The 27,813-nt window shown below is 39.3% G+C and overlaps 1 protein-coding gene across 1 annotated transcript in view; it reads left to right on the top strand.

Moving 5' to 3' along the window:
* Nucleotides 1–27,813, top strand: part of RCOR1 (REST corepressor 1) — a 114,599-nt gene that overhangs the window by 61,577 nt on the left and 25,209 nt on the right. Inside the window, exon 3 of the mRNA XM_059915047.1 lies at nucleotides 13,261–13,344. Coding sequence (XP_059771030.1) covers nucleotides 13,261–13,344 — 84 coding nt within the window. The remainder of the gene's footprint in view (nucleotides 1–13,260; nucleotides 13,345–27,813) is intronic.

Raw genomic sequence — 27,813 nt, forward strand, 5'->3', positions numbered from 1 at the left:
TATCTTTTTTGTTTGGACTGTCAACAGAAATGTTTTACTCTCCCAGTATGATGATGTATTTGTCATATTTCCATTTTTCCATCAATTTTTATTTTGAAACTTCTTTATTTAGGTACATATAAAATTATAATTGTGATGTCATTTTACTTTATCTTGTCCTATTCTTGAGGTTTTTTGGTTGCTTTTTGGTTTGGTTTCTTCCAGTGTTATTGAGATACAATTGACATGCAGCACAGTATAAGTTTAAGGTGTACTGCATAATGATTTGACTTACACAGTAAGTTTAGTGAACATCCATTATCTCATATAGATACAAAATTAATGAAATAGAAAAACCTTTCTCCTTGTGCTGGGAACTAGGCTTTCCTCTCTGAGCACCTTCCACGTCCACTGTGCAGCAGCGTGCATCATCTGGGTCATGTTGTGCAGCAGCGTGCATCATCTGGGTCATGTTGTGCAGCAGCGTGCATCATCTGGGTCATGTTGTGCAGCACATCCCTGGCACTTATTTGTCTTACAGATGGAAGTTGTAACCTTTTGACTGCCCGCATCCAGTCCCTCCCTCCCCCGCAACCCCATAACCCCAAATCTGATCTCTTTTTCTCTAAGTTTGTTTTTGAATAATTGACCTACCATACTATATTAGTTCCTGTTACACAGCATAGTGACTCAATATTTCTATACATTTCGAAATGATCACCACAGTAAGTCTAGTAATTACAGTGTGTCACCATACAAAGATATTACATAATTACTGACTGTATTCCCCACACTGTACATTTCATACCCGTGACTGACTCACTTTGCAACTGGAAGTTTGTACCTTATTCTCCATCATCTATTTCTTTCCTCCTCAGCCCACCTCTTGCAACCGCCTGTTTGTTCTCTGAATCTATAACTCTGTTCTGTTTTGTTCTGTTTGTTCATTTGTTTTGTTTTTTAGATTCCACGTATAAGTGAAATCATACAGTATTTGTCCTTCTCTGTCTGACTTATTTAACTTAGCATAATATCCCCTAGGTCCATCCATGTTGTTGCAACTGGCAAGATTTAATTCTTTTTTTATGACTGAACAGTACTCCATTGTGTATATACACCACATCTTCTTTATGCTTTCATCTATTCATGGGCACTTAGGTACTTCCATATCTTGGCTATTGTAAATAATGCTGCAGTGAACATAGAGGTGCGTATATCTTTTCTGATTAGTGTGTTTATTTTCTTTGGATAAATACCCAGAAGTGGAGTTGCTAGATCATATGGTAGTTCTATTTTTAAGTTTTTGAGGAATTTCCATACTGTTCCATAGCAGCTGCACCAATTTACATTCCCAGCAACAGTGCATGAGTGTTCCCTTTTCTCCACATCCTCGCCAGCAGTTTTTATTTGTTGTCTTTTTGATAATGGCAATTCTGATAGGTGTGAGGTGATATCTCATTGTGATTTTGATTTACATTTCCCTGATGATTAGTGATGTTGATCATCTTTTCATGTGCCTGTTGGCCATCTATGTTTTCTTTGGAAAAGTGTCTATTCAGATCCTCTGCCCATCTTTTGATTGGGTTGTTTGTTTTCTGGATTTTTTTTAAAAGGTCTTTATTTTTATTTATTTATTTATTTATTTTTATTTGGTTCCACTGAGTCTTAGTTGCAGCACGTGGGCTCCTTAGTTGTGGCTTGCTGGCTCCTTAGTTGTGGCATGTGAACTCTTAGTTGTGGCATGCATGTGGGATCTAGTTCCCTGACCAGGGATTGAACCCGGGCCCCCTGCATTGGGAGTGCGGAGTCTTAACCACTGCACCACCAGGGAAGTCCCCTGTTTTTTGGATGTTGAGTTGTATGAGTTCTTTGTATATTTTGGATATTAATTCCTCATCAGATAGATCATTTGCAAATATATTCTCCCATTTAGCAGGTGGCCTTTTAAAAAAATTGTTGATAGTTTCCTTTGCTGTGCAAAAGCTTTTTTTTAGTTGAGTGTAGTACCATTTATTTTTGTTTTTGTTTCCGTTGCCTGAGGAGACATATCAAAAAAATTACTAAGTTCAATTGATGTCAGAGAGCTTACTGCCTGTGTTTTCTTCTAGGATTTTTATGGTTTCAGGTCTTACATTTAAGTCTTTAATCCATTTTGAATTTATTTTTGTGCATGGTTTGAGAGAGTAGTCCAGTTTGATCCTTTTGCATACAGCTGTCCAATATTTCCAACACCGTTTATTTTTTTATTTATTTATGGCTGTGTTGGGTCTTCATTGCGGTGCGTGGGCTTCACGTTGTGGTGGCTTCTCTTGTTGCGGAGCACAGGCTCCAGGTGCGCGCGGGCTTCAGTAGTTGTGGCACATGGGCTCAGTAGTTGTGGCTTGCGGGCTCTAGAGCGCAGGCTCAGTAGTTGTGTTGCACAGGCTTGGTTGCTCCATGGCATGTGGGATCCTCCCGGACCAGGGCTCGAACCCGTGTCCCCTGCCTTGGCAGGCGGATTCTTAACCACTGCGCCACCAGGGAAGTCCCCAACACCATTTATTGAAGAGGCTGCCTTTTCCCCATTGTTTCGTTTTTAAAGTTTATTTATTTATTTATTTTTGGCTGTGTTGGGTCTTCGTTGCTGCACGTGGGCTTTCTCTAGTTGCGGTGAGCGGGGGCTACTCTTCGTTGCGGTGCGCAGGCTTATTGCGGTGGCTTCTCTTGTTGCGGAGCACGAGCTCTAGGCGTGTGGGCTTCAGTAGTTGTGGCTCGCGGGCTCCAGAGCACAGGCTCAGTAGTTGTGGCGCACGGGCTTAGTTGCTCCGCGGCATGTGGGATCTTCCCGGACCAGGGCTTGAACCCGTGTCCCCTGCATTGGCAGGCAGATTCTTAACCACTACACCACCAGGGAAGTCCCAGTTATGGGTTTTTTAAGTTGCTTGTTTGTTGCCCAAGTGTTTTTAGGCATTAGATCTGTGGTGATGTGCCTCACTGTAATTATATTAGGTTAGCCAAAAAATTCCTTTGGTTTTTAAGTAAAAATAAAAGACACATTTTTCATTTTCACCAAGAACTTTATTGAACAGCGTATTCACCGTTTTGTTCCACTACCTTCTGCCGTTTTTGAGGCATCTTCATAATTCCATCTTCCCAAAACTTTTTATCTGTTTGAGCAAAGAACTGTTCCAGGTCACTTTTACAGTCTTCCAGGGATTTAAAATTTTTTCCATTAAGAGACCTTTGTCAAGACCAAAATAGATGGAACTCCAAAGTTGCAATGTCTGGTGAATACCGCAGATGAATCAGAACTTCCCAGCCAAGCTGTAACAGTTTTTGCCTGGTCATCAAAGAAACATGCAGTCTTACGGTATCCTGATGGAAGATTATGTGTTTTCTGTTGACTGTTTCTGGATGATTTTCGTTGAGTGCTGCTTTCAGTTGGTCTAATTGGGAGCAGTACTTGTTGGAATTAATCATTTGGTTTTCCGGAAAGAGCTCATAGTAGAGGACTCTCTTCCAATCCCACCGTACACAGAACATCACCTTCTTCGGATGAAGACTGGCCTTTGGTGTGGTTGGTGGTGGTTCATTTCGCTTGCCCCACGATCTCTTCCATTCCACATTGTTGTACAGTATCCACTTTTCATTGCCCGTCACAATTTGTTTTAAAAACGGAACGTTTTCATTACATTTAAGTAGAGAATCGCATGCAGAAATATGCTCAAGAAGGTTTTTTTCGCTTATGTGGAACCCAAACATCAAAGTGATGAACATAAGCAAGCTGGTGCAAATGATTTTCAGTGCTTGATTTGGATATTTTGAGTATGGCGGCTATCTCCCGCATGGTATAATGTTGACTGTTCTCAGTTAATGTCTTGATTTGATCGCTATCAACTTCAACTGGTCTACCGACCGTGGAGCATCATATAGGGAGAAATCTCCAGCACGAAACTTCGCAAACCACTTCTGACACGTTTGATCAGTCACAGCACCTTCTCCATACACTGAACAAATCTTATTTTGCATTTCAGTTGTGTTTTTACCTTTCTTGAAATAGTAAAACATAATATGCCGAAAACGTTTTTTTTCTTCCATCTTCAATATTAAAATGGCTACACAAAAAGTCACCAATTTTGGTTTTTCTTTTTAAATGCACACTGATATGATAGCTGCCCCAGTACAATCTAACAAAATTGTTTCGAATGAAGTTAAAGACAAGTAAGCGCTACTAGAGCCATCTTAACGGAATACACAGAACGAACTTTTTGTCTAACCCAATACTATGAAATTGTAAGAGTGAGATCAAATTTACTGAAACTGAGTGTGATTTTTGCTTTCCTTTATTTCCATTATAGTGGATGTCGCTGTAAGAGCTCAGAGTTCTTTAATTCTGAAGATATATTTAGTTTACTCTTTGTAAGTAATCTGTGCAGGTTTTCCACTTTTTTAGGAAATGAGCATAAGAGATATAAAATTATAATCATGAAATAATTCTTCACAAGTTTTAAATAAATTCCCTTACTGTTTTTCTTTAAAAGAGAATTTAATCGTGTAAGTAGTATTTGAATGCATTCTTATGAAGAAAATCCAAACAATAAGGAAGTATGTGGAGCAAAAAGCACAAATTTCATTTTTTCCTCTCAATTCAGTGCTCCCACTTCTTTCCTAGGATTTATCCAGTATTTAAATTTACTGGGTGGTTTTTCTTACCTACAGTTGGATATTTTCGCTTTTTAATTCATTTACTCATAAAGAAATACACATGCTAGAAACAAAACAGGTGTTCTCACTTTTTAAATAATGGCTTCACTGAGATATAATTCACAAGGTGTACAGTTCACTTGTTTAAAATGTACAATTCAGTTGTTTTCAGTATATTCACAGAGTTGTGCAACTGTCACTACAATCAATTTTAGGCCATTCTTGTCATCCCATAAAGAAATTCTCTACCCATTAATAGTCGCTCTCCATTTCGCCCAAACACCCCACACCCTCTAGCGACCACTAATTTACTTTCTGTGTCTATAGAATTGCCTATTCTGGACATTTCATATAAATGGAATTGTATAATATGTCTTTTTTGTGTGTGACAGGGCTGCTTTCACTTAACATGATGATTTCAGGTTTTATCCATACTGAGCATGGGTTAATACTTCATTCCTTTTTATGGCAATATAATTCATTACATGGATATACTAAATTTTGGTTATTCATTCTTCAGTTGATGTACATTTGGATTGTTTCCACCTTTTGGCGCTTATGAGTAGTACTATGAACATTTGTATACAAGTTTCATTTATTTATTTATCTGTTTATTTATTTTTTTATTGGCCACGTTGGGTCTTCGTGGCTGCCCACGGGCTTTCTCTAGTTGCAGCGAGCGGGGGCTACTCTTGATTGTGGTGTGCGGGCTTCTCATTGTGGGGGCGTCTCTTGTTGTGGAGCACGGGCTCTAGGTGCGTGGGCTTCAGTAGTTGTGGCACATGGGCTCAGTAGTTGTGAGCATGGGCTTAGTTGCTGCATGGCATGTGGGATCTTCCCAGACCAGGGCTCGAACCCATGTCCCTGCATTGGCAGGCAGATTCTTAACCACTGTGCCACCAGGGAAGTCCTTATATACAAGTTTTTATGTGGACATATGTTTTCATTTCTCTGGGCTATATACATAGGAATGGAGTTACTGAGTTATGGTAACTGTGTTTAACCTTTTGAAGAACTGCTAGACTGTTGTATTTTCTCTCTTTCTTTCTTTTCTTCCTTCCTTCCTTCCTTCCTTCCTTCCTTCCTTTCTTTCTCTCTTTCATTTTCTTTTTTCAAATATTTATTTATTTGGCTGTGCCGGGTCTTAGCTGCTAGCTGCAGAACGCAGGATCTTCATTGCCACATGCGGGATCGTTTTTTAGCTGCAGCATTCAAACTCTTAGTTGCGGCATCCCCTCACCAGGGATCGTACCCAGGCCTCCTGCATTGGGAGCACAGAGTCTTAGCCACTGGCCCACCAGGGAAGTCCCTAGACTGTTGTATTTTCTGTATTTGATTTCTTTGAATATCCATACTGTGATTTAGCGGATTCCTGTTGATGGACTTTGAAGATTCGCTGTATCACAGTACCGTAAACAGCGCTGTAGTGAGCGCCCATCCTAGAGTTCTCCAGAGAAAAAGAGCCAGGGGTGTAGGGGTATGTGTGCAGACGTTTATTTTAAGCTGTTGGCTTATGTGACTGGGTGCCCAGCCAGTGTGAAATTTGTAGGTCAGGTCCTACAAGGAGAAGCTGGGGCTTCAGTCTTGAGGCACACACAGTTTCTTCTGGGAAATCTCAAGTTTTCCTAAGGCTTTTTAATTGAGTGGATGCAACTCACCCACAAGATGGAGGGTTATCTTCTTTACTTTAAGTCAGCTGATGTAGATGTTAACCACAACTACTAAACACCTTCAACACCTAGATTAGTGTTTGATTAAATGACTGGGTGCTGTGACCTAGCCAAGTTGACACCTATCTTAAGGAATCTCTAGGGCAGGTACTTACGAACTTTAAAAATGTCTCCCCGGTGATTTATACACATACTTAATGAAACAATATGCTGGTGTTTTCTATTCTTATTCTTTTTTTTTTTTTTAATGCTGGTTAGGACCCAGTAAATTAATTTAAATTGGCCTGACTTGCAATTTGAAGAACATTGCTATTGGTATATGTATTATATCTAGAAATGGATTGCTGGGTTGCAGGGTATCTGTACTTCAACTTCCTTATACACCGCCAGCGTTGTCTAAAGTAGTTGTACGGATGTACATTCCCACTGGTAGTGCGAATTCTCTTTCATTTTGCCCTTGATGGCAATTGGTAATTTCAATTTCTTTGTCATTCTTCTGCTTCCTTCCAGGTAGGGAAGGTTTTGAACACTTGGTAATCAACTTTAAACAAGGAGAGTGTTGTGAATCACTATGTTGTACAACTGTAACGTATATAATATTGTACATCAATGACACCTCAATAAAAACTATATTAAACAAGGAGAGCAGCTGCAGAGTTATTGACACCTTCAGCAGACACCAGTGTCTGTCCAGAAATGAATGACATTGCTTTGTTTTCATTGTATTTGTGTTCTTCAATTTGCATACAGCAGAATGGACAGGTTTTTGTTGTCCGTATTTGTGAGTGTTAAGGCATGTGCAGTTTCATATAACCATCACGCGCAACTGGGATACAGAACAGTTCCATCTCCTCAAACAAGTACCTCATACAACTCGTTGCCTTCCTCCCACTCCTAACCCCATTGATCTGTTCCCTACCATTACAGTTTCACCTGTTCCAGAATGTCATATAAATGGAATCATACAGTATGTAACCTTTTGAGACTGGCACTGAGTATATTCTTTTGAGATATGGCCATGTTGCTGCATATATCAATCGTTCATTTATTTTGTTCATTTATTTTGAATGCTGGGTAGTATTGCAGTGTATTAATCTTCCCAGTTTAACCTTTTACTCCTTGAAGGACATTTGGGGTTTTTTCCCAAGGTTTTGACGATTGTGAATAAAGCTGCTATATATAATTATGTGCAAGTTTTATTGTGAACATATGTTAACTCTATAGCGTATATAGCTAAGTGGGATTGTCAATTCCGTCATTTGTTAAATATAATTATATCTTTAATTAAAACTGCAAAACGTTTCTTGAGTGACTTTATCATTATCCGTCGATCCAGCACTGCGTGAAAGCTTCAGGTGCCCCTTACTCTTGTCAGTACTTGGTATTATCTATTCCTTTTATCTTAGGAGTTCTAATAGGTATACATTGGTTTCTCACTGTGGCTTTAATTTGCATTTCCCTAATGGCTAATGATGTTGCTTCTCATGTGCTTATATGCCATCTTTGGTGAAATAGTTATTCACATCTTCTGCCCACTTTTAAAAAAATTGAGTTATTTTCTTATTGTACTTTTAACATCTTTTATATATTCTGGATATAAGTCCTTTGTCAGATACAGTGATTTGCAGATGTTTTCTCACAGTCTAAATTTTAATTAAGCTCAATTTACCATTTTTTAACTTTTATGGATTGTGCTTTTGGTGTTATATCTAAGAACTCTTTCCTCAACCAAGTTCATGGGGATTTTCTCATGTTTTTTCCTAAAAGATTTTGTAGTTTTAGGTTTTACATTTATATTTAAGATCCATTTTGAGTTGAATTTTTGTAAGGTATGAGGTATAGGTTGAGTTTCACTTCTTTTGCATATGGAGATCCAATTTTTTGTTTGTTTATTTGTTTGTTTTACTTTTTGGCTGCACCACAGGGCAGGCAGGATCTTAGTTCCCCAACCAGGGATTGAACTTGCACCCCCTGCAGTGGAAGTGCAGAGTCTTAACCACTGGACTGCCAGGGAAGTCCCTCCAATTGTTAAAATACCCTTCGTTGCAGGAGTCCCCCAGCCCCCCAGCGCCGTACCTCCTGAACCATCCCCCACCCCCTTCTGGGGAAAACATTGTCTTCCACGAAACCGGTCCCTGGTGCCAGAAAGGTTGGGGACCGCTGCCTTGTTGAGAAGAATATCCTTTCTCCATTGAGTTACTTTTGCATCTTTGTTGCAAATCAGTTGACCATATTTATATGGATTTATTTCTGGACTGCCATCTGTTCCATTGATCTGTGTGTCTGTTCTTTTACCAGTACCACACTGTCTTGAATACTGTACTTTTCTATAGTAAGTCTTTAGAGTGGTGTAAGTTTTCCAACTTTGACCTGGCTATTCTGGGCTCATTTGCCTTCCCCTTTTACATTATCCTTTTGTCTATGTCAGTATGGACTCACAGATTATTATTTTATTACTTCATGGCTTTATGGATTATTATTTTATTATTGTCATTTATTTTGTTGCTCAGGTTATCTCAGATCTGACCAACGGGAGATAGATTCCATCGTTCTTTGAACACTTTCCTACCTCCTGGCATAACAAAATATTCCAGGGTCTCTTGCACTTTTCCTGTCCTAGCCCTGGAATCAACCATTTTTCCAAGGAGACCTAGTTTCTTTTATTGTAGAATGGCATTCAGAGACCAACGTCTGGGAGCTAAATGTGCTCATTTTTTGCTGGGTTGTCATTGTATCTAGACCCTTGCAGTGGACAAAGCTGGGATAAATAAATGTATTTATGTGTGCAAGTATACAGGTATACACACATCTGTATTTCCATTTATACTGAAAATGATAAACTCTTACTGTAACCATCTATTTCTGTCTAGCACCTCAGAATTCTTTCTATCCTCCCCCTTCTGTATCTGTAACTCTTTCACTCAGCATAATTATTTTGAGATTCATTCATATTGTGTGCCTAAATAGTTCATTCCTTTTTATTGTTGAGTTTTATTCCATTAAATGGATATACCACAATTTTAGGAAATTGCCAGGCTTTCCCCCCAAAGTGATAGTACAATTTTACATTCCCACCAGCAGCTTAAGAAAGTTCTGGTTTCTCCACATTATCGCCAAACTGTGGGTATTGTCAGTCTTTTTAACTTTATACTTTGTAATAGGTACGTGGTGATATCTCTTGTGGTTTTAATTTGGCTTTCCCTAATGACTGTTGATTTTTAATATCTTTCCATGTGTTTATTTGCTATCCATATACCATCTTTGGTATTTATTCAAATCTTTTGCCCATTTGTTAACAATTGGGTTGTTTCTTATTGTTGAGTTCTGAGAGTTCTTTATATATTCTGGATACAAGTCTTTATCAGATCTGTGGTTTATAATTATTTTCTCTCAGTCTTTGGCTCAGCTTTTCATCTCTTCAGTAGTGTTATTTGAAAAGAAATTCTTACCTTTGATGAAGTCCAATTTATGAAGTTTTTTCTTTTATGGATTGTGCTTTTGGTGTTATATCTAATAAGATCTTTCTAAACCTAAGATCAAAAAGAATTTTCTCATGTTTTCTTTTACAAGTTTCATAATTTGGGGTTTTATATTTAGTTCTGTCATTAATCTTGAATAAATTTTTGTATGTGGTATGAGGTATAGATCTACATTAATTGTAAAAAAATATGAATATCCATTTGTTCAGGCATCATTTGTTGAAAAGATTATCTCCACTGAATTTTACCTTTGCACCTTTGTGGAAAAATCAGTTGATCCTATATGTGTGGTTCTGTTTTTGAACTCCATTCTATTCCATTTCTTTCACTGTGTGCCAGTACCACACTGTCTTGATTACTGGATCTTTGTAATTAATTAGTTTTGATTCAGGCAGTATATGTTTTCCAACTTTGTTTTTTTCAAAGTTGTTTTGGCTATTTTAGGTACTTTGCGTTCCTGTATGAATTTTAGAATGTTTGTCACTTCCTACAAAAAAGTATACTGAGGTTTTGATTGGGATTGTGTTGACTCTGTAGAGCAATTTGGGGAGAGAATGCTGTCTTTTTTTTTTTTTTTTAATTTATTTAATTTATTTATTAATTTATTTTTGTCTGTATTGGGCTTTCGTTGCTGTGTGCGGGCTTTTCTCTAGTTGCGGCGAGCGGGGGCTACTCTTCTTTGCGGTGCGCTGGCTTCTCACTGCGGTGGCTTCTCTTGTTGCGGAGCAGGGTCTCTAGGCGCGTGGGCTTCAGTAGTTGCGGCACACGGGCTCAGTAGTTGTGGCTTGCGGCCTCACTAGTTGTGGCGCACGGGCTTAGTTGCTCCGCGGCATGTGGGATCTTCCCGGACCAGGGCTCAAACCCGTGTCCCCTGCATTGGCAGGCGGATTCTTAACCACTGCGCCATCAGGGAAGCCCTGAGAATGCTGTCTTAATGATATTTAAGTCTTTTGATCCATATACATGGTATATCTCTTCATTTACTTAGATCTTTAGTTTCTCTCAAATGTTTTACAGTTTTTCAGTGTATATGTCTTATCACATCTATCCCTTAATAGGGGTATTCTTTCGTTTTAAGTTTTGATTAATTGCATATATATAGAAATTGAATTGATTTTTTACTGTTGATCTTGTTTCCTGCAACTGTGCTGAAACTCATTTATTCTAGCAACTTTTTGTAGGTAGTGTAGATCTTCTACACAGATAATCATGTCATCTGTGAATAAAGACAGTTTTAATTCTACTTTCCCAATGTAGATTTTTTTTTTTCCTCTGATTTATTTTATTTTTTTATTTTTATTTTTTTTTTTAATTCACCAGTTTGTTGGGTTTTTTAAAATTTATTTATTTATTTATTTATGGCTGTGTTGGGTCTTCGTTTCTGTGCGAGGGCTTTCTCTAGTTGTGGCAAGTGGGGGCCACTCTTCATCGCGGTGTGCGGGCCTCTCACTGTCGCGGCCTCTCTTGTTGCGGAGCACAGGCTCCAGACGCGCAGGCTCAGTAGTTGTGGCTCACGGGCCTAGTTGCTCCGCGGCATGTGGGATCTTCCCGGCCCAGGGCTCGAACCCGTGTCCCCTGCATTGGCAGGCAGATTCTCAACCACTGCGCCACCAGGGAAGCCCCAATGTAGATTCTTTTATTTCTGTTTTGACTTTTGATTTTTACTTGAAATACAGCAAGCCTGTATTCCATGTGCGGTCCCTCCCCACACACGTATTTGTTGACTTTATTTTACTTTTAGACTATGTGTGGCATTAACATTGTTCTAAAAGTCAGAACCGTATTAAAAGGTGTGTACTCAAAGGTAGTCACTCCCATCTTTTCATCATATTCCTGTCTCCCTCCTGTTCATTACACCTTGTTCCCACCCAGCATGTAAATTCCACCTTCAGTCTTGCCTAATTCATAGTGTTCGCACTTTGGGTCTTTCCCTCCCGCCATTCCATCATTTTTCTTTAAAGTAGCTGCCCCACAGATTTAAGCAAAAGTGTAGAAATTCTCTCTTTATAAAATCTAGAACACATTGATATACAAAATTAAATAAAAGATCTGGCAATTTCATAAAAGCAGGAATTCTTAAACCAGGCTTTATGAATTTTATAAAAGTATGTTTATATTGGTGTGTTTGTGTGTTTATGTTTAGTTGAATTTTTTTTTTTCTGGAAGTAGATTCCATAACTTTCATCATGTTTCAGAGGAATTTGTTTAAAGGAAAAAAAAAGGTCAAGAAAGAGAATGCCTTTAGAATGAATGAGTTTGGGTCTAAGCAGTCTAAAGGCTGGTTAGTGAGCCTCTCTCTTCAGTCTGTTGTACCTTTGGAAGATAATGTTTTAATTGGCTCTGTTGTAATAGGTGACTTGTTGGTGGTTAATCCAGTAGTACAGTCAACTCAACACCCGGCACTTGTAAACCTTTTGACCTACTGTTTTGTATCACAGATTTTTAAGAATTTGAATGCACTTCAGACGTTTCCTTTCAGGTTAAATCTTTTTAATGGTACTCTTTATTAAAGTTGTTAAAAGAATCTTTGGATTCCTGCTGTCAGGTCACTAAAATACCCAGTCACTAATGGCAGTGAAGGGTAAGGTTATTCAAAGCACACATGAAGAATTCATAGTTTAAAAGAATATTTGAGCAGCTTGCCACATGCAGCTTCCTTTTTGTGTGTCCCCATCTGGGAGCAGAGCAGCAGAGTGTATGGTGCCTAAACCCTCGGGCCCTGTAGCCATCCTGCCTAAGGTCAGTCCAGGTCTGCCTCCTAGTGGCTACTAATGACCTGTTTAGTTTCCTCACCTAGCAAGTGAGAATAGTAATCATACCCACCTCATATGACCTGTTTGTTAAATAAGTAAAAAGTTAGGTAGAAAAAGACTTAAAAGTAGAAATATTTCAGCAAATTCAGAGCCTCCCCACCCTCACCCTGTGTTAAATGTGCGGGTCCATTGGGGCCGACTTCATTCGGGGGTGGGGGGTGATGTCGTCATCTTCCGAGGTCTCAAGAAGACCAGAGTGGTGTGGTTTTTTTGAAAATTTATACATGAATGAATATTTTATTATAATTAAAGACATTAATTTAGATGTATTATGAATAGTTTGTGGGTTTTTATCCTTTTTCTTTTACAAATATACACAGTCATAGTTTCAGGTGAAATTATACAATATCTTTTGTTTGACTCAAAACAATACAGGAATGGATCTGCTCTCACCACTCCTATTCAACATTGTGTTGATGGTGCTAAATTAAAGAGAATCTAAATAAATGGAGAGAGATACCATGTTAATGTGTTGAAAAACTTAATTTGTGGGACTTCCCTGGTGGTTCAGTGGTAAAGCATCCGCCTTCCAATGCGGGGGACATGGGTTCGATCCCTGCAGAGTGGTGTTGTTAATTGTCGCTTGTTATGTCTGTTAAATTATAATAAGAATTTTCTTTCTTTATTTCTACCAAGCCAAACTAGCAAGACGCAGTCAAGAACGAGACAATCTTGGCATGCTGGTCTGGTCACCTAATCAGAATCTATCAGAAGCAAAATGTAAGTTTTAGAGCACTTTTATTTTCCACCTTTCTTATTTACTGCAGACTTTTAAAGTTACCTTTGTAGGTAAAAATCTCTCTATATATTACATTTATTTTACATTTTTAAAGTAAAATTTTGAAGAATTTGAAAGTGTGTTCTTTATTGTGGCCTGTCATAGTGATTTAAAGATTCTTAAGCTGTGGTTTCATAATCTACTTTTTATTCAAAATGCTGTACCAGCTAATATTCTGAAGTAACTTGGAGGAAGGGTTCAGAGTGGAAAGAAAATTATAATGTAGTGTGTAACTCCTTCAGCTGGGAATTTATAGATTTATTGATATAAAGATGAAGAGTTTAACAAATTTCTAATTGGAAGGATTACAAAGGGCAAATGTATGTTACTGGAAACAGGTTCTATAATTTAAGACTTCATCCTAGCTAGAAGTAGAACTTTTGAATTGGCTCTTTGTTTTGTGTTTATATTTTTGTTAGAATGAATATTCTGGGCTATTTTGGGTTTTCTTTTGCGGGGGCGGGTAGGGGTCCTAGAGCTATTAGAAAGATTAATTGTATTTCCAGAGTTTGCTTTTTCAGTTTTCTGTCCCCTCTGCTCAGATGATACCATGCAAGAATAACTTTATATTTGATATATTGTCGTAAGTCTTTGCCATTTTCAAAGTTTTTGTTTTCTTCATAACTTTAAAGAGAGAAGAAAAAATAAATTCTCCCTTTTGAGAGTTTTTCAGTGGTGGGGGTGGGTGGTCCATGGATGGAATTTACAGGGATTTGTGAACTCGTAAATCACATGCAAAATTTTTTTGGTGTATGTACGTTTTCCTGCAGAAAATTGGATTTTTAAAGGGCTCTTTGACAAAAATAGGATAAGAATCAATGCTCTAAAACGTGGTAGGGCTTAGAAAGCCCTCAGTGGTAAATGTTGGTCAGGAAACGTAAGTTGTGAGTAAAGGCTGGAACTCTCAGGCTTTGATCAGGGTTTTCCAGATTGTGTTTTGCAGTATTAAAGTAGGTGTTAACAGGTTTCCACTGTCAAGTAAGTGTTAGAGATGATGCATATTAAATATCCTCCTCTTGTATGTTTAGCATTCATGTTCGCATTAAGGTGCAAAGAGCTCGGATGGTAAAGAAACGTTTGATTTTGACCAAGAAAGACCCTTTTTAAAAATACAGTACCCTCCATGGAACACAGGAAATTCAACTACTCTTAGTAATGCTTAATTTAGCAAGAATAAAATAATCTCAGTCTAATCTGATTTTCAGAGTATCTTCATTTTGCCAGCCTGCTGCTTGATGAGTTTATAATGGAGAACAGAATAGCTAAAGGAAGTGTATTGGCAATTCTGATGCCTTTACTGTGCGGAGGAAGACCTTTTAAGTATTTCCTGTTTGTTTTTTCCCTTTGAGCATTTGCACTTAAAAAAGCAATCTATTCCATTTTTGAACATGCTGTTCCTTCTAACAGCTGAAAATCTGCATCTGTGTATTTTTAAAGCTTTCTTTTCCTGAACTCTGTTAAGTAAGTCTGCTTCCTTATGAGTCTTTTAGGTGTTCAATTCTCCTACCTTCTTTGCTGTCCCAGTTCAAGTTAATCCTGCCTGGTTGCCTCAAGTGTTTTCAGATGGTCTGGTTTTGGGGTCTTCTTCGTCTCTGTTTTACTCCTGGATAGACCCCGTTTGGTCATGGTGCCCATCTTCAATTATGGTGCCTGGAACTGAATATTAAAAATAGTGAGCATTTGTTGAGCACTGTACTAAAATGCTTTCCGTGTTCCTGTATCATTCAATCTTTACTGTAAACCAAGAGGACGTTTTTGTCCCCATTTTTCAGGTGGCAGAGTCCACAATTCAAGGAGGTTGTGAAACTAGCACACAGAGTCAGTGGTGGGGCCAGTAGTGTCCAGGTTTGCTGACTCTTCACCCTGGCTTATGCTCTAAACGTGTCCCTCAGGTCGAGTTCGTCAGGTCTCAGTCCCCTCTTCATTTCAGTCACTTCCTGCTGTTATTACAGTGAAGATTGTATTAGTACCTCTTGCTGTTATTGTGTTACCTTTGGAATCTTGGGAGTCAGAATTTAATTTTAATATTATCTTATTTTTCCTAGACCTGCAAGAAAAGAACAGAATATGAAAAGTTAATAGATTTTTAAGCAATGGTATTGCCTAAAATAAATTTGCAGTTTTAATGTAAGTCCTGACAGTATTGATTAAAACTTTAAACTCTTAAACCAATCTAAAAGTAACATTTATATATTGTTGAAAGTTCAGAAGGCACAGAAAAATATAGAGAAGAAACAGTTCACCCATTATTTCATTACCCAGAGATAACTGTTGTTAAACATTTTGGGATGTTTTTCCAATCCCTTTTTTTCTCTGTGCATATTTTTATAAGTGAGATGTTGGTATTTCTATGTATGTGAGTGTGTATTGTCTTCCTGAACAATGACCTAAGCATTCGTTACCTTGCTAATAAATCCCTTGTAAATGTTTAAAATAATGTTTAATATTTTATCATATGGATGTATCAGTGTATTTAAGCATTCTCCTATTGAAAATTTAGGTTGTTTCTAATTGTTGCTATCATAAAAGAAGGCGGTGGTGAAAAACTGAATCAGAGCTTTGTTCTCTTTTGTTGTTATTGTTGTGTTTTAGTATTTTCTTAAGATACATCCCTAGGAATGGAATTGTGGATCGATGAGAGTTTGCTTAACTGCTCCAGCGTGAGGCTGTGAACACAGTCATTGATATGAGTTAGGTTCCATTTGTGGAGCTTTGGGAGTCATACTCTTTGGCGAGTAGTCTAATCGTAGTTATGCCTTGAAACGTAACCATAGTGTCATTGGGGACAAGTATACATAATTTGTTCTCTTTGCCATCTATCATTTCCCCCTCAGCTTCTCTCCCTCCCAGTACATAGACAAAAAAGAAGTATTTTCTACTTGCCTTTCTAACTTATTTTGAAAGAATGTGGAAGTCTTGGTTTTCCAACGATTGATTCTGACTTGATGTAGAAATAGGAGATTCGGGACATCTGTAGACTTCTAGTAGATGTCCCCATGTGTAAGGATGTCTGTGGATCCCTGGCTTTTCCTGGGTTGGTTTCTTTCTTCTCAAGTAACTGTTTAGAGTTCTGCCTCTTAGGGTTACTGCAAGTTTACAAAATTATTTTGTGATTATAGAAATAAATACTGTTGTAGAAATTTCAAACGATATAGAATGTATAATGTAGACAAAGAAAGCCCTCTTGGGACTTCCCTGGTGGCGCAGTGGTTAAGAATCCGCCTGCCAACGCGGGGGACACGGGTTTGAGCCCTGGTCCGGGAAGATCCCACATGCCACGGAGCAACTAAGCCCGTGAGCCACAACTACTGAGCCCGTGAGCCACAACTGCTGAGCCCGTGAGCCACAACTACTGAGCCCATGTGCCACAACTACTGAAGCCCGCATGCTTAGAGCCCGTGCTCTGCAACTCAACGAAGAGTAGCCCCCGCTCGACGCAAGTAGAGAAAGCCTGCTTGCAGCAACAAAGACCCAACGCAGCCATAAATAAATGATTGAATGATGAATGAATGAATGAATAAATAAATAACCTTCTTTTAAGAAAAGCCCTCTTATAGTCACTATTTACAACATATATACTTTTCCTAATATTTTTATATATCTTAATAAGTATATGACTTTTAAATCACATATATGAGCTGTTTAGCAATTTGCTGTTAACAACATATGTGGGACTTTGTTCTGTTTGAATACATTTATTGGATTGGCCAAAAAGATCATTTGGGTTTTTCTGTACCATGTTATGGAAAACCCCAAACGAACTTTTTGGCCAACCCAATACAATTACCTAGTTTTAAACTACCAAGTATGGGTCCACCATAGTTTAGTCTTTTCTTTTTATTTATTTATTTATTTTTAAACAAATTTTCCTCCAAACGTATCTCAATTAGGTTTATATTGAATTTGGGTTTATTTAGTGAGAATTGGTTTCATTCACATTTTTATTGAGCAGTTTTGTGTGCCTGGTAGTGTACCAGGAGTGAGGGATTCAGGAAGTTTATATTCTAATGGAGAAAGAGGGAGGAAATGAACATGTAAACAGATAATTTATATGTATTTCCTTTAGTCCAACTGTTTCTTCTTAGTTGTGAAAAACTGAGGTCTAGAGAAGTTAGGTCAGATGCTCAAGGTCCCTCAGCTAGTTAGTAGCCAAGTTTGGGCTAGATCTCTGGTCTCCAGACTGCATTTATTACACACATCTGCCTTGGTGTACTGTTTGATTTCATAAACCAAAATACTTAAAGCATTACTGGTACTACATAAGTTGCTCTGGGCTGTGTCTAAGTAAAACTTCCTTAAGGAGAGATACGACCTTTGGAGTATGCCTAGAAAAAATGTGCCTTGTAGAGACACATTTCATGTAGAGGAAATGTAAATAATTCCAAGTAGCATAGATGAGAACAATAGGATTTAGATAGTATTATAAAAATTATTGTGGGAAATTACATGATTAAATGATGACATGATATTTAGGGCACAAAGGTGTGAATGAAGGTTAAATCATGTGGTGGAATCTGGAGGTTGGACAGACAGTGAGAGAGACTGAAAAACGGTCACTAATTGGAAGAGAGGGCAGCTGATGCTTACATTATTTTCGCATTCGGCATCTCCTGTGTACTCTTAGTATTTGGACGCGCCCCTTGGGACCCAGCAGAAAGCACTCTGTTTTCCTAGGTAGAAACAAGCAATGGAAACAGATGGCATTTGGGTAAGACGCTGAGGAAGGAGTAAGTGCACCGGCTGGGTGAGGGACACGCACATGCTCTAAGAAGAGGGGATAGCGTTTGCGTTTGCACAGCATTTAGACACCTGCCGGGCTGTGACGCACCTCGTCCCTGGGGAAGTGAGAAGCAATGAAGCTGGAAAGACAGGCCCAGTTCTTAAAGGGATGAGGATTTTGGAGGGATTTTTAGCTAGAAGCAGTACTGTGCACATTAGAAAGCTCCTGACGGCACTGCGGTTTAGAGGAGAGCTGGGGCTAGAGGCGGTACCAGCTGGTGCACTTGCAAGGGAGAGATGTTGATGCCTCTCTGGGCCATTGCTGTTAAAGGGAGGCTTGATGGAGACTTAGGAATTCGAAACATCAATGTTGGGAGTGCTCAAAGGGAATGAGATGAGAGGAGTGTGGGGTTAGGTGGGTGGTCCAGGTGGCCTTCACGTGCCTTTAAAACAGCATACTTCTTAGATCTAGGTCATCTGCATTGTTTCACCGTTTATTCCCCACATTTTCATTGACAGTACCAACTAGGCACTCTGTTTCTGTGATAGGATATCATCTCCTGGATGGTCTGCTCCCCAAGTCCCCGTTGAGATGTGTCCTGCTGCCCTCCTACCTGGATGCCTTCCTCTCCTCTCACCTGTGGACACCCTCCCCACCCTATCCCAGGCTGTCCTCCCTCCTCGTCCCTAGGGATCTTGGTCTGCACCCTAGACATCCACCTTGCTTGCCCCTAATGGCTTCAGGGCAGTCTCCTCTCGGTGGGATGCTGCCGCCCTGGGTGCAGTGCCCTCTTCACGTTCCCCTCTGGTCCCTACCCTTATGCGTACACCCACCCAAGGTTGGGGCTTTGTGTACAGAAGCACTTGAAGGTCAGCAGAACAAAGTGGACATGTTAGTTGCAAGAAATTTCAAGAGGTTATTTTAGTAGGTAGTCTTGTCTTCTTTGAAATATATAGAGAGTTAGGCCAGATCTTATTCCCAGTCTGTTTCACTTTACTGTTTTTAGGAAAACCAAAAAGTTTACCAAAGCATGTATGGTCAAATGTAATACAAAACTGTGGCCTGGGAGAATTCTTAGAAGGGAGTTTTAGAAGAGAGGACAGGTTAAGAAAGGGAGTAATCTGAGGATGATTTTTTTATTGTTTGATTCTTTTTTAAGTTAGGGCTTGAAAGAGGTGAATTGGAGCTGGAGGGGGGACGCCAGTACACAGCCCTGCACACTGTTGATAGTTTCCTGAAGAAGCAGGTACCCTAGACTCGGCTGCGGTTGCCTTGGGCGTAGAAGTTAGCAGGGTCACTTTTGGCTATTGGGAATCAGTAAAACAGATGGTTTTGCTCATTTATACATTACATATTGTATAGGTTATATATAATCAGTGCTTTTGCAGTTATTTAAGTGATTGTGCTTTGTTTTTATTTTATAAAAATGAGGAGAAACTGGTACAATGGGAAGAAGCACTGGTCTCAGTGTTAAAGTAGACAAAGATGGAAACCATTAGCTCTGCCAGACACAACCACGCTGGAAGGCTTTTTTTTTTTTTAGGCTGGCCGAGCTATTCACTTCAAAGAAAAAAAATTAACACATATAACATGATAGACATAGAGAATTTAAAATTGTGTCAAAAGGCAAGTCAAATTAGAGATTTTAAAATAAGTTTTAGCTTTCTTGGAATGAGAACCCTCCTTAGACCTGCAGTATTTGCAAAAGTTGTTTCTGCATTAAGTCATTTGACTTCAGTACACGTTTTCAAGATTATATGGTGAGTGAGATCTTCACAGGTATGTAGTAAATGTCTAAACTTTCATAGAAATATATAGTAAATGTCGGGAGTCTATATTCAGGACTTTCTAACTCACTGCAGATTGACGTCAAAAGACCTGACAGTTGCCACAAGGCTCTCTGTAGTCTGACCCCACTGCTGCCCTCTGGAACTCATCCCGAGCACGCTGTCCAGAGCCTCTTCCGTTCCCTCTGTCTGGATCACTCTTCTCCCAAATGGCCACATGGCGCTCTCTCCCTCAGTTTCTCCTGGTCACTAGGAGGGGGCCCTTCTTGACTACACTACAAAGTAGAGACAGAGACCACTACTGCCTTATCTTCATGTCCTTCATTCCATTTGTCATCACCTGGCGTAGTATTACTTACTTTAGGTCCCTCCTCTATACCAAAATGAACGAGCAGAGGAACTTGGTATGTTTGTTCAGCTCTCTGTCAATCCTCTGTTGGCATGTGGTGGATAAATACTTGCCCAATGAGAAAATGATGGGGTGTGGACACTCCTTTGTATGGAGATTTGCGAAAATAGGCTTTTTGGCTATTTGTTCTGTAACTTGGGTCACTTGGAGCCCTCTAACATTTTCTTCTTTGCCACTCACCTTGTGGTGTCCATTTATTTACTCAGTAAATATTCGAGTGACTGTTTATGTGTCAGGTCCTGGAGGAATACAAGAACGAACGATCTGACAAGTCTGCCCGTGTGTAGCTTACAGTCTGATGGGAAACTGCCCTGGTAAGGTATGAGTGCGTTGACAAGAGGGAAGGGTGTACTTAGAATTCTCATCTGTTAGGTCTGGGACCGGAGTGAGGCAGGGAGGGGTCAGGTAAGCTAATACTGGCCTTGGTTTTCAGCCATTTGTAAATAAATGGCTATCAGGGGGCTTGAAGTTTGTGATGAAAATGATGTTTTTCAGGGCGTGAAAACTACTTTTTAAAAATCATTTTTATTCTTTTAAGTGCTCTAGAGTTAACTAAAATGTGTAAAACTTACTAGAAGAGACAAAGAGCTGAATTTATAAACAATAGTGGAAGCCCTCCGTTAGTCCTCCTTTTACCCTTCAATCATATTAGTGTGTCTTATCTTCATCCTTTTAAACTTAACATTTTTCAGTTTGTTAAGTTGTAATTTATTTATCCTTTCTGTTCACAATGGACATCTCAGTTTTTTATTACTGCAACTGTTACTACTGGGAACATTCTTTAACTTATTTCTGGTATCTGTTTGGAATATAGATATTTAGATCAATGCCAAATTATTTTCCAAAATATGTTTGTTATTGTTGGACTTCTACATTTTAGACTATCCAATGAGTATGGCTTTGTTTCTCATACCAGGGAATTTTGCTATTTTTGTTAGGTGTGATAATGACATTATGGTTCTGCAAAAAATATATCCACATTTTTAAAAAGATGAATACTGAGATATATATATATATATATATATATATATATATATATATGAAATAACTGGGATTTACTTTAAAATTCTTTAGCAAATGTAAAGCACATTTTGGGTCGGTTGGCCAGATCGGAATACAGATTAAAGTATTGTTTCAGTGTTAAATTTACTGTTCTGTCGTTGCATAAGAGCACTACTCTTAGAAAATATATGCTGAGTATTTAAGAGTAATACTCAGCATATATTGTATGACACTCTCAAATGGTTCAGAAAAGTAAGCACGAGTATACGTACAAGCTTGTTTTTATTATTAAAAATAGCCTATAATTTCTTCATCTCGTCACATTGGCTATAACCACTACTAAAATTTTGCTTTCATGTCTTTTCTCTGAGCTTGTGTATACTCTGATTTTAAGCACAAATGGATCATACTAATATAATAGTTTTCCAATTTTAGTTTTCCTATGATTAAAAGTTACACTGAGGTTTGGTCCTGAATAATATCCCATCAAATAGCTTAATTTACTTAACCATGTCCCTATTCTTGGACATTTATATGTTTTCAATTTTTTCCCTACTATAAATAATATATGAGTAAGCAGGAATTTATAATGTCCTTTTCCAGCGGAAAAGAAAGCCATCCTGGGTTCTGCAGATCAGGTTTCCCAGTTAAGTGCATTCATAGTTCTTTTTCTCTGACACTTATGACAATTGGAATTAATTACTTGTGTAATTATTTCTCTCTCTGGCCAGACTGTGAATTCTATGAAGGCAGAGACTCTCTTTTTTTAATCATGGATATATAAGCAGTACCGGGCACACAGTAGGCCTAAAAGATGTATTGAATCAGTGGGGAATAATTAAATGTAAAACAGATTAGTTTATTATAAAATATCACTCTTCTGCAACCTACTTTGAAAGCTTAGATTTCTTTAGTGGGTAAAGAAGCTCCCCCTCCCCCACAAGATTCAAGCATAGGCAGTGGGAATACCTGCTGCCTCCCAACAGACATGCCCCCCATGATCTCACTTATCTCACTGTGCAGTCTAGCTTTTGTTTTTAGAGCTGAAGAAACCAGGCCCACAGAGAAGGGACTTGTCTAAAGTTTGTGGTGGGCAGAGCCTTTTGTCACCTTCCTGTAACCTAGCCTCCCTCTGAGTTTCCCTTGGCCACTTGAGTCTCTTTTAGGACCCCTCTTTCCAGGGTCTTGTATACAGATGGATTGTACTGGAGGGAGGAGCGTTGTATATAGAGTTTGGAAGAGGCAGGGTTAAAGGACAAATGTCCCTATGAAGTGAGGTTTGTATACAAGTTATAAGGAGTCACTAGGATTTGCAGACTTTTAAACCCTTCTTCTGACCACCTCCTCCCTCCCCTGCTCAGAACCCCACAAGCAGGAGGGTTTTTTTTGCATGATTGAAATTCACAACTCACAAATTCAAAAACCTCATTTTATATAGCAGGAACATTTCTTCTCATTTCTGTGGTTCTGATATTGTCGTATTCTTTTAAATGCCAAAACCTTAAAATTTTGTTCATTGAGATGGTTTTTATCACATTAAAATAGGGAATGGTCTTTACACATTAACTTTATGCTCTAATTCATTGACTCTCAAAACTGGCCCATCATAATCACCTGGGAGCATTGTAAAAACAAACCAAAAACATCAAGAATGTGTTAGATTCTTTCTGTGATCTGAGTGTATTCATTTTCTGAGAATTCACCTCGCTGTACCCTTATATAAGTGCTCCTCTCTACGCACATCATACTTTACTAAAAACTCTATGCATAAAGTATACGTACACATCCATGCGCACACATATATACAGACATAAACATGAACACACATACATGCGTATACACATACATTTACAAAACAGGGTGGAGCCCAAGAGTCAGTATTTTAAAGACGTTTGTCAGATGATTCTTAGCAGACAGGATTAGGAACTGTTGAATTGGAGCACAGCTCTGATGGATGGAGTTCAAGGACTGGGCAGGTTCTCTTGCTAAACTAATTCTGTGGTTGTAAACTGCTGCATCCCTTCCTTCTGGTTGAATCTCACAAATGTTTATGAAGGAATTAATTTTAATACTTTTCATTTGTATATTTCAACTTTTCTATTTTTTATTTTTATACAAAGTATACAAAGCATTTATATGTGTATATATATTTATACATGTGTATTTTTATACAAAGTATTTATAGAATACTTATTATTTTACAAGTGATGAAATGGGCTTAGCCTGCAAGTTCCTGATGGAAACTAAGGACTTTGACTCACGGTCCAGGGCTCTTTCCATTGGAGTCTGCTGTGAGGTTATAGGTGAAACAAGTGTTAGTCTTTTTTTCCCCCTCTTTTAATGTCAGGGAATGTTGCCTTAATTGAGGGAGATGCAGACCTTGTTGTGAGCATGGTTCCTTCCTTCAGCTCATGTGCACAAAGCAAAGCACAGGAGAGCAAACAAGATTATTTTGAGTGCACAGTTGCCTGCTGTGAGGGACTCAGTCATCAAGTAAGTTGACTTGGTGTGAAAGAGATGCAAGAGGATGGTGTGTCACTGCGTTGATCTTACTCTTTACCGTAGACTTTGGGCATCTTTAAGGAGAAAGGTGGTTATTGTTTTGATTAGTCACAACTATATGTCATTCATTCTAGTGATGATCAGTTTTTAAAATATGGGAGATTCTGCGTATGCCTTTCTGGAGAATACACAAATGTATGAATACTAGAGTAAAGGGGGAGGGATGCTCTTATCCTTTTCTTGGAAAAAATGTTTAATGCAGCACACAAAAAAAGTTTAAATTTAACGTTTAGATGTTTTAAAAATTACTCATAAAATGTTAGCCCTGGAAGACATAATGGTCAATCCATTCTTACGTGATGAGGAAACTGTGCCACAGAGGCAGGGGTAGGACTTGTTCAGAGTCGTGTACGTTGATTCTGGGTGGATTAGGTAGGAACGGACGCCAGAAGCTGAATTTCAATGTGTATGGCTTAGTAGAGTATTCATATTTCTTATTTCCACTTGATCAGATTGTCTATGAGACTGGGCTGGATTTTGTAGTATTTACTGGGGTGCTGGAGGGTGGGAGGAGCTTTTTCTATAGAGTGGGATTTTAACAAAACTACATTACGAAATAGCATTGTCATGAAGAAGATGTGTTTCATTATTGACTAGGAGGGACTGGTTCATTACATTACATTGTGCTCTGGCTGAGACTCTGTGGCTTATCTTATTTCTTAAGCCCTCTATCCCCACCTCAAGATATTCAGAGGGATCACTGAAATATTAGCTGTAGTAATGTCTGTGCCCACCTGGTGGCATAGTTGCTCTACCTAAATGATTTAAGCTCATTTTGATTCTCAGCGAGTTACAGTGATAACTCATTTCTTATTTAATAATAAAAAGAGGTGCCACGATATTTGTTATCATATTCTTGAAGAAAACCTAGCATGCTCATTTTGAGTTACGAGAGAGAAATTAGTACCGTATTTCCTTTGCAGCACCTAAAGCTACTGTAAATGTTATGATGGTAAAAATTTTTTAAAGCTGTATTAAGGCTGTAGCTTTGTCCTCAGCACACCTTATGGTGTCAGCCTCTTGCTCTGCATAGACTATGCAAGAAAACAAGGTATTCCGAATCGCTGCAGTATCTGGGGGAGGGAAGGGTGAGTTAAGGTTAAGGGGGCAGTTTTCGTCTGCATCCTTCCCCTTTTTGCAATTGAATTTGAGACTCTTACTAAAGGTACTGGGAGCATTTAGGTCATTGGGTTAAGACATGAACATAGAAACCAATGAAGCCTCGCAGGAGGCAGCCATTTGCCCGTTACCCTCAGTTTCTGTCCCTTCCTTCATCAACCACAGTTCTATTTTCTTAACTTCATTCAAACTGAATAGACCGTGTTGATGTGCCTTGCTCAGTTCTCTCTACCGTGGAGACTGTTCTTATCTGACGTGCCCTTCCCCCTGTCTCCCTTACTCGAGAGATGGGATAGTGAACGGAGGTTTAACGCCATGGGTCCTGGGACCAGACACTCGGTGTACATGAGTCCTAGCACTGCTACTTACCAGCTGTGTGACCCTGCCCAAATGATCTAACTTCTCTGCGCCTCAGTTTCTTCGTTTGTGAATGGGAGTGATAATAGAATTATCGGAGAGGATTAAAAAGATAATCCTGGTAAAGAGCTCAGAACAGTGGCCCGAACATAGTAAATTCTCAAATGCTAGTGACTCTTATTAGTCAGTATAGCTGTTGAATCTTTAGGAAGCTTTTCTTCATTTATCATCATCACCATCACTATTGACTGATTATTTGGCATTCTCACATTATCCTACATCTACACTGTTACTTTATGTATTTATGTTCTCCTCTGTCACCTGTGTGTTGTTTCAAGCTACTGCAATAAATCATTTTTCTTTTGTATTTTGGCCTATTTAGTACAGTGTTCAGTACATAGTAAGGGTAGTTCAATAAATGTTTGACTAAGCTTTACGAATTTTGTAAATTTTTTTGATGAATCTCACACATTCTACCTTTTTAAAAATAAATACGTTTATTTGTTTATTTATTTATGGCCTTATTGGGTCTTCATTGCTACGCGTGGGCTTTCTCTAGTTGTAGCGAGCGGGGGCTACTCTTTGTTGAGGTGCGCGGGCTTCTCATTGCGGTGGCTTCTCTTGTTGCGGAGCACGGGCTCTAGGCACGCGGGCTTCAGTAGTGTGGTGTGCGGGCTCAGTAGTTGTGGCTCGTGGGCTCTAGAGCGCAGGCTCAGTAGTTGTGGCTCGCGGGCTTAGTTGCTCCGCGGCATGTGGGATCTTCCCAGACTAGGGCTTGAACCCATGTCCCCTGCATTGGCAGGCGGATTCTTAACCACTGCACAACCAGGGAAGTCCCTCACACCTTCTACCTTTAAGTGATGTTACCCCCAAAACATAATTCATTCACCTATGCTTTCCATAATGGTAAGGTCTTGTCAAAAAAAGCCACAGTTTGTATAGTCTGTGTACTTCTTAAAGGATCAGAGTGGTGCATGTGTCTTTATCCATCATAATTTAAGATGAGACAGTTCTCCCTGGTGGTTCCTTTAGGAATTTTCAAGTTTTTAAAAACATTGCATTATTTCTTTTAAAATTGTTTTTAAAGCAGAGTACACTTAACTCTGTGTCTGATTCTTCTGCCGCTGACGACGGATTAGACTTAGCTAAGCTGCACAAGAAACACGTGCTTCTGGCCTGTGCTGTCCCATGTGCCTTGGGGAAGGCTGGTGGGTGCAGATGCCCGGGCCAGGGACCTTGGACTGTCCTGATCACAGCTCACTCAGTGACTCTGCCCGCAGTGGCTCCTCGCCCCAGATTGGGATGGACTCTGGTTAACCTTCAATCTTCTAGAGGCAAAGTCAAGATTATTGTTGCCAGATAAAAGAAAGTGTTGGAAATGACCCCATGGACCCCGGCTTTCTTTGTCTCAGGCAGCTTGTACTTCTCTTGCTTCCCTTCTTGTTTCATCTTTTGTCCACAGACAGGGCAGTTGGGAGTGGATTTTTTTTTTTAGGTTGAAAGCTCATTTTTGCTTAAGGAAAGCACACAGGAGGTTTTGAAAAATGTACACTTTCCATTTTCTTCATGACCTACCCATAGTTCCTGGCAGGCTGTGTCAGGCAGGTGGCGGGGAGGGCATCGGGAGTCCAGAAACTGTGGTGGGTGGCCATGCCCTCTGATGACGAAAGGGAACAAGGGCTGGGGGCTCTACAGGGTGGGAAGGTAGTAAGAGACAAGCCCTGTCCGCAGCATTGTTTGTGCCAATGGCTGTATTCTGAATTAACTCTAGTCCGAAACATTCTGTGAGGAGGAGGGGAGAGGAGGAGTTGCTGCTGTGGTGTAGTTTTCAGTCAGGTGATAACCCAGCTTTACGGGTGAGAGCAACTTCCTACGAAGGTTTAGGAAGTTGCTAAGGGTAACACAGTCTCAAATATGGTGCTTACTATGCGTCAGGCACCACTAGCTGTGAACTCATTTTATCAAGAGACAGAGCCAAGATTTGAACTGAGTCTTTCTTACCCCATACCTAACCTGTGCTGCCTTTCCTCCTTCCTTCCTTCCTTTTCTTTCTTTCTTTCCTTCTTTCTTTCTTTCTTTCTTTCTTTCTTTCTTTCTTTCTTTCTTTCTTTCTTTCTTTCTCTCTCTCTCTCTTTCTCTCTTTCTTTCTTTCTTTTCTTTCTCTCTCTCTTTCTCTCTCTGTCTCCTTTTTCTCTCTCTCTCTCCCTCCCTCCCTTCCTTCCTTCCTTCCTTTCTCTCTCTCTCTCTCTCTCCCTCCCTCTCCCCCTCCCTCCCTCCCTCCCTCCCTCCCTTCCTTTCTTTCTAAATTGAGGTATAGTTGATTTACAATATTGTGTTGGTTTCAGGTGAACAGCAAAGTGATTCAGTTTTTTACATATCTATTTTTTTAGATTATTTTCCATTACAAGGTTATTACAAGATATTGACTATGGTTCCCTGTGCTCTACAGTAAATC

This window comes from Balaenoptera ricei, chromosome 2 (assembly GCF_028023285.1).
Source record: "Balaenoptera ricei isolate mBalRic1 chromosome 2, mBalRic1.hap2, whole genome shotgun sequence".
Lineage (NCBI taxonomy): Eukaryota > Metazoa > Chordata > Mammalia > Artiodactyla > Balaenopteridae > Balaenoptera > Balaenoptera ricei.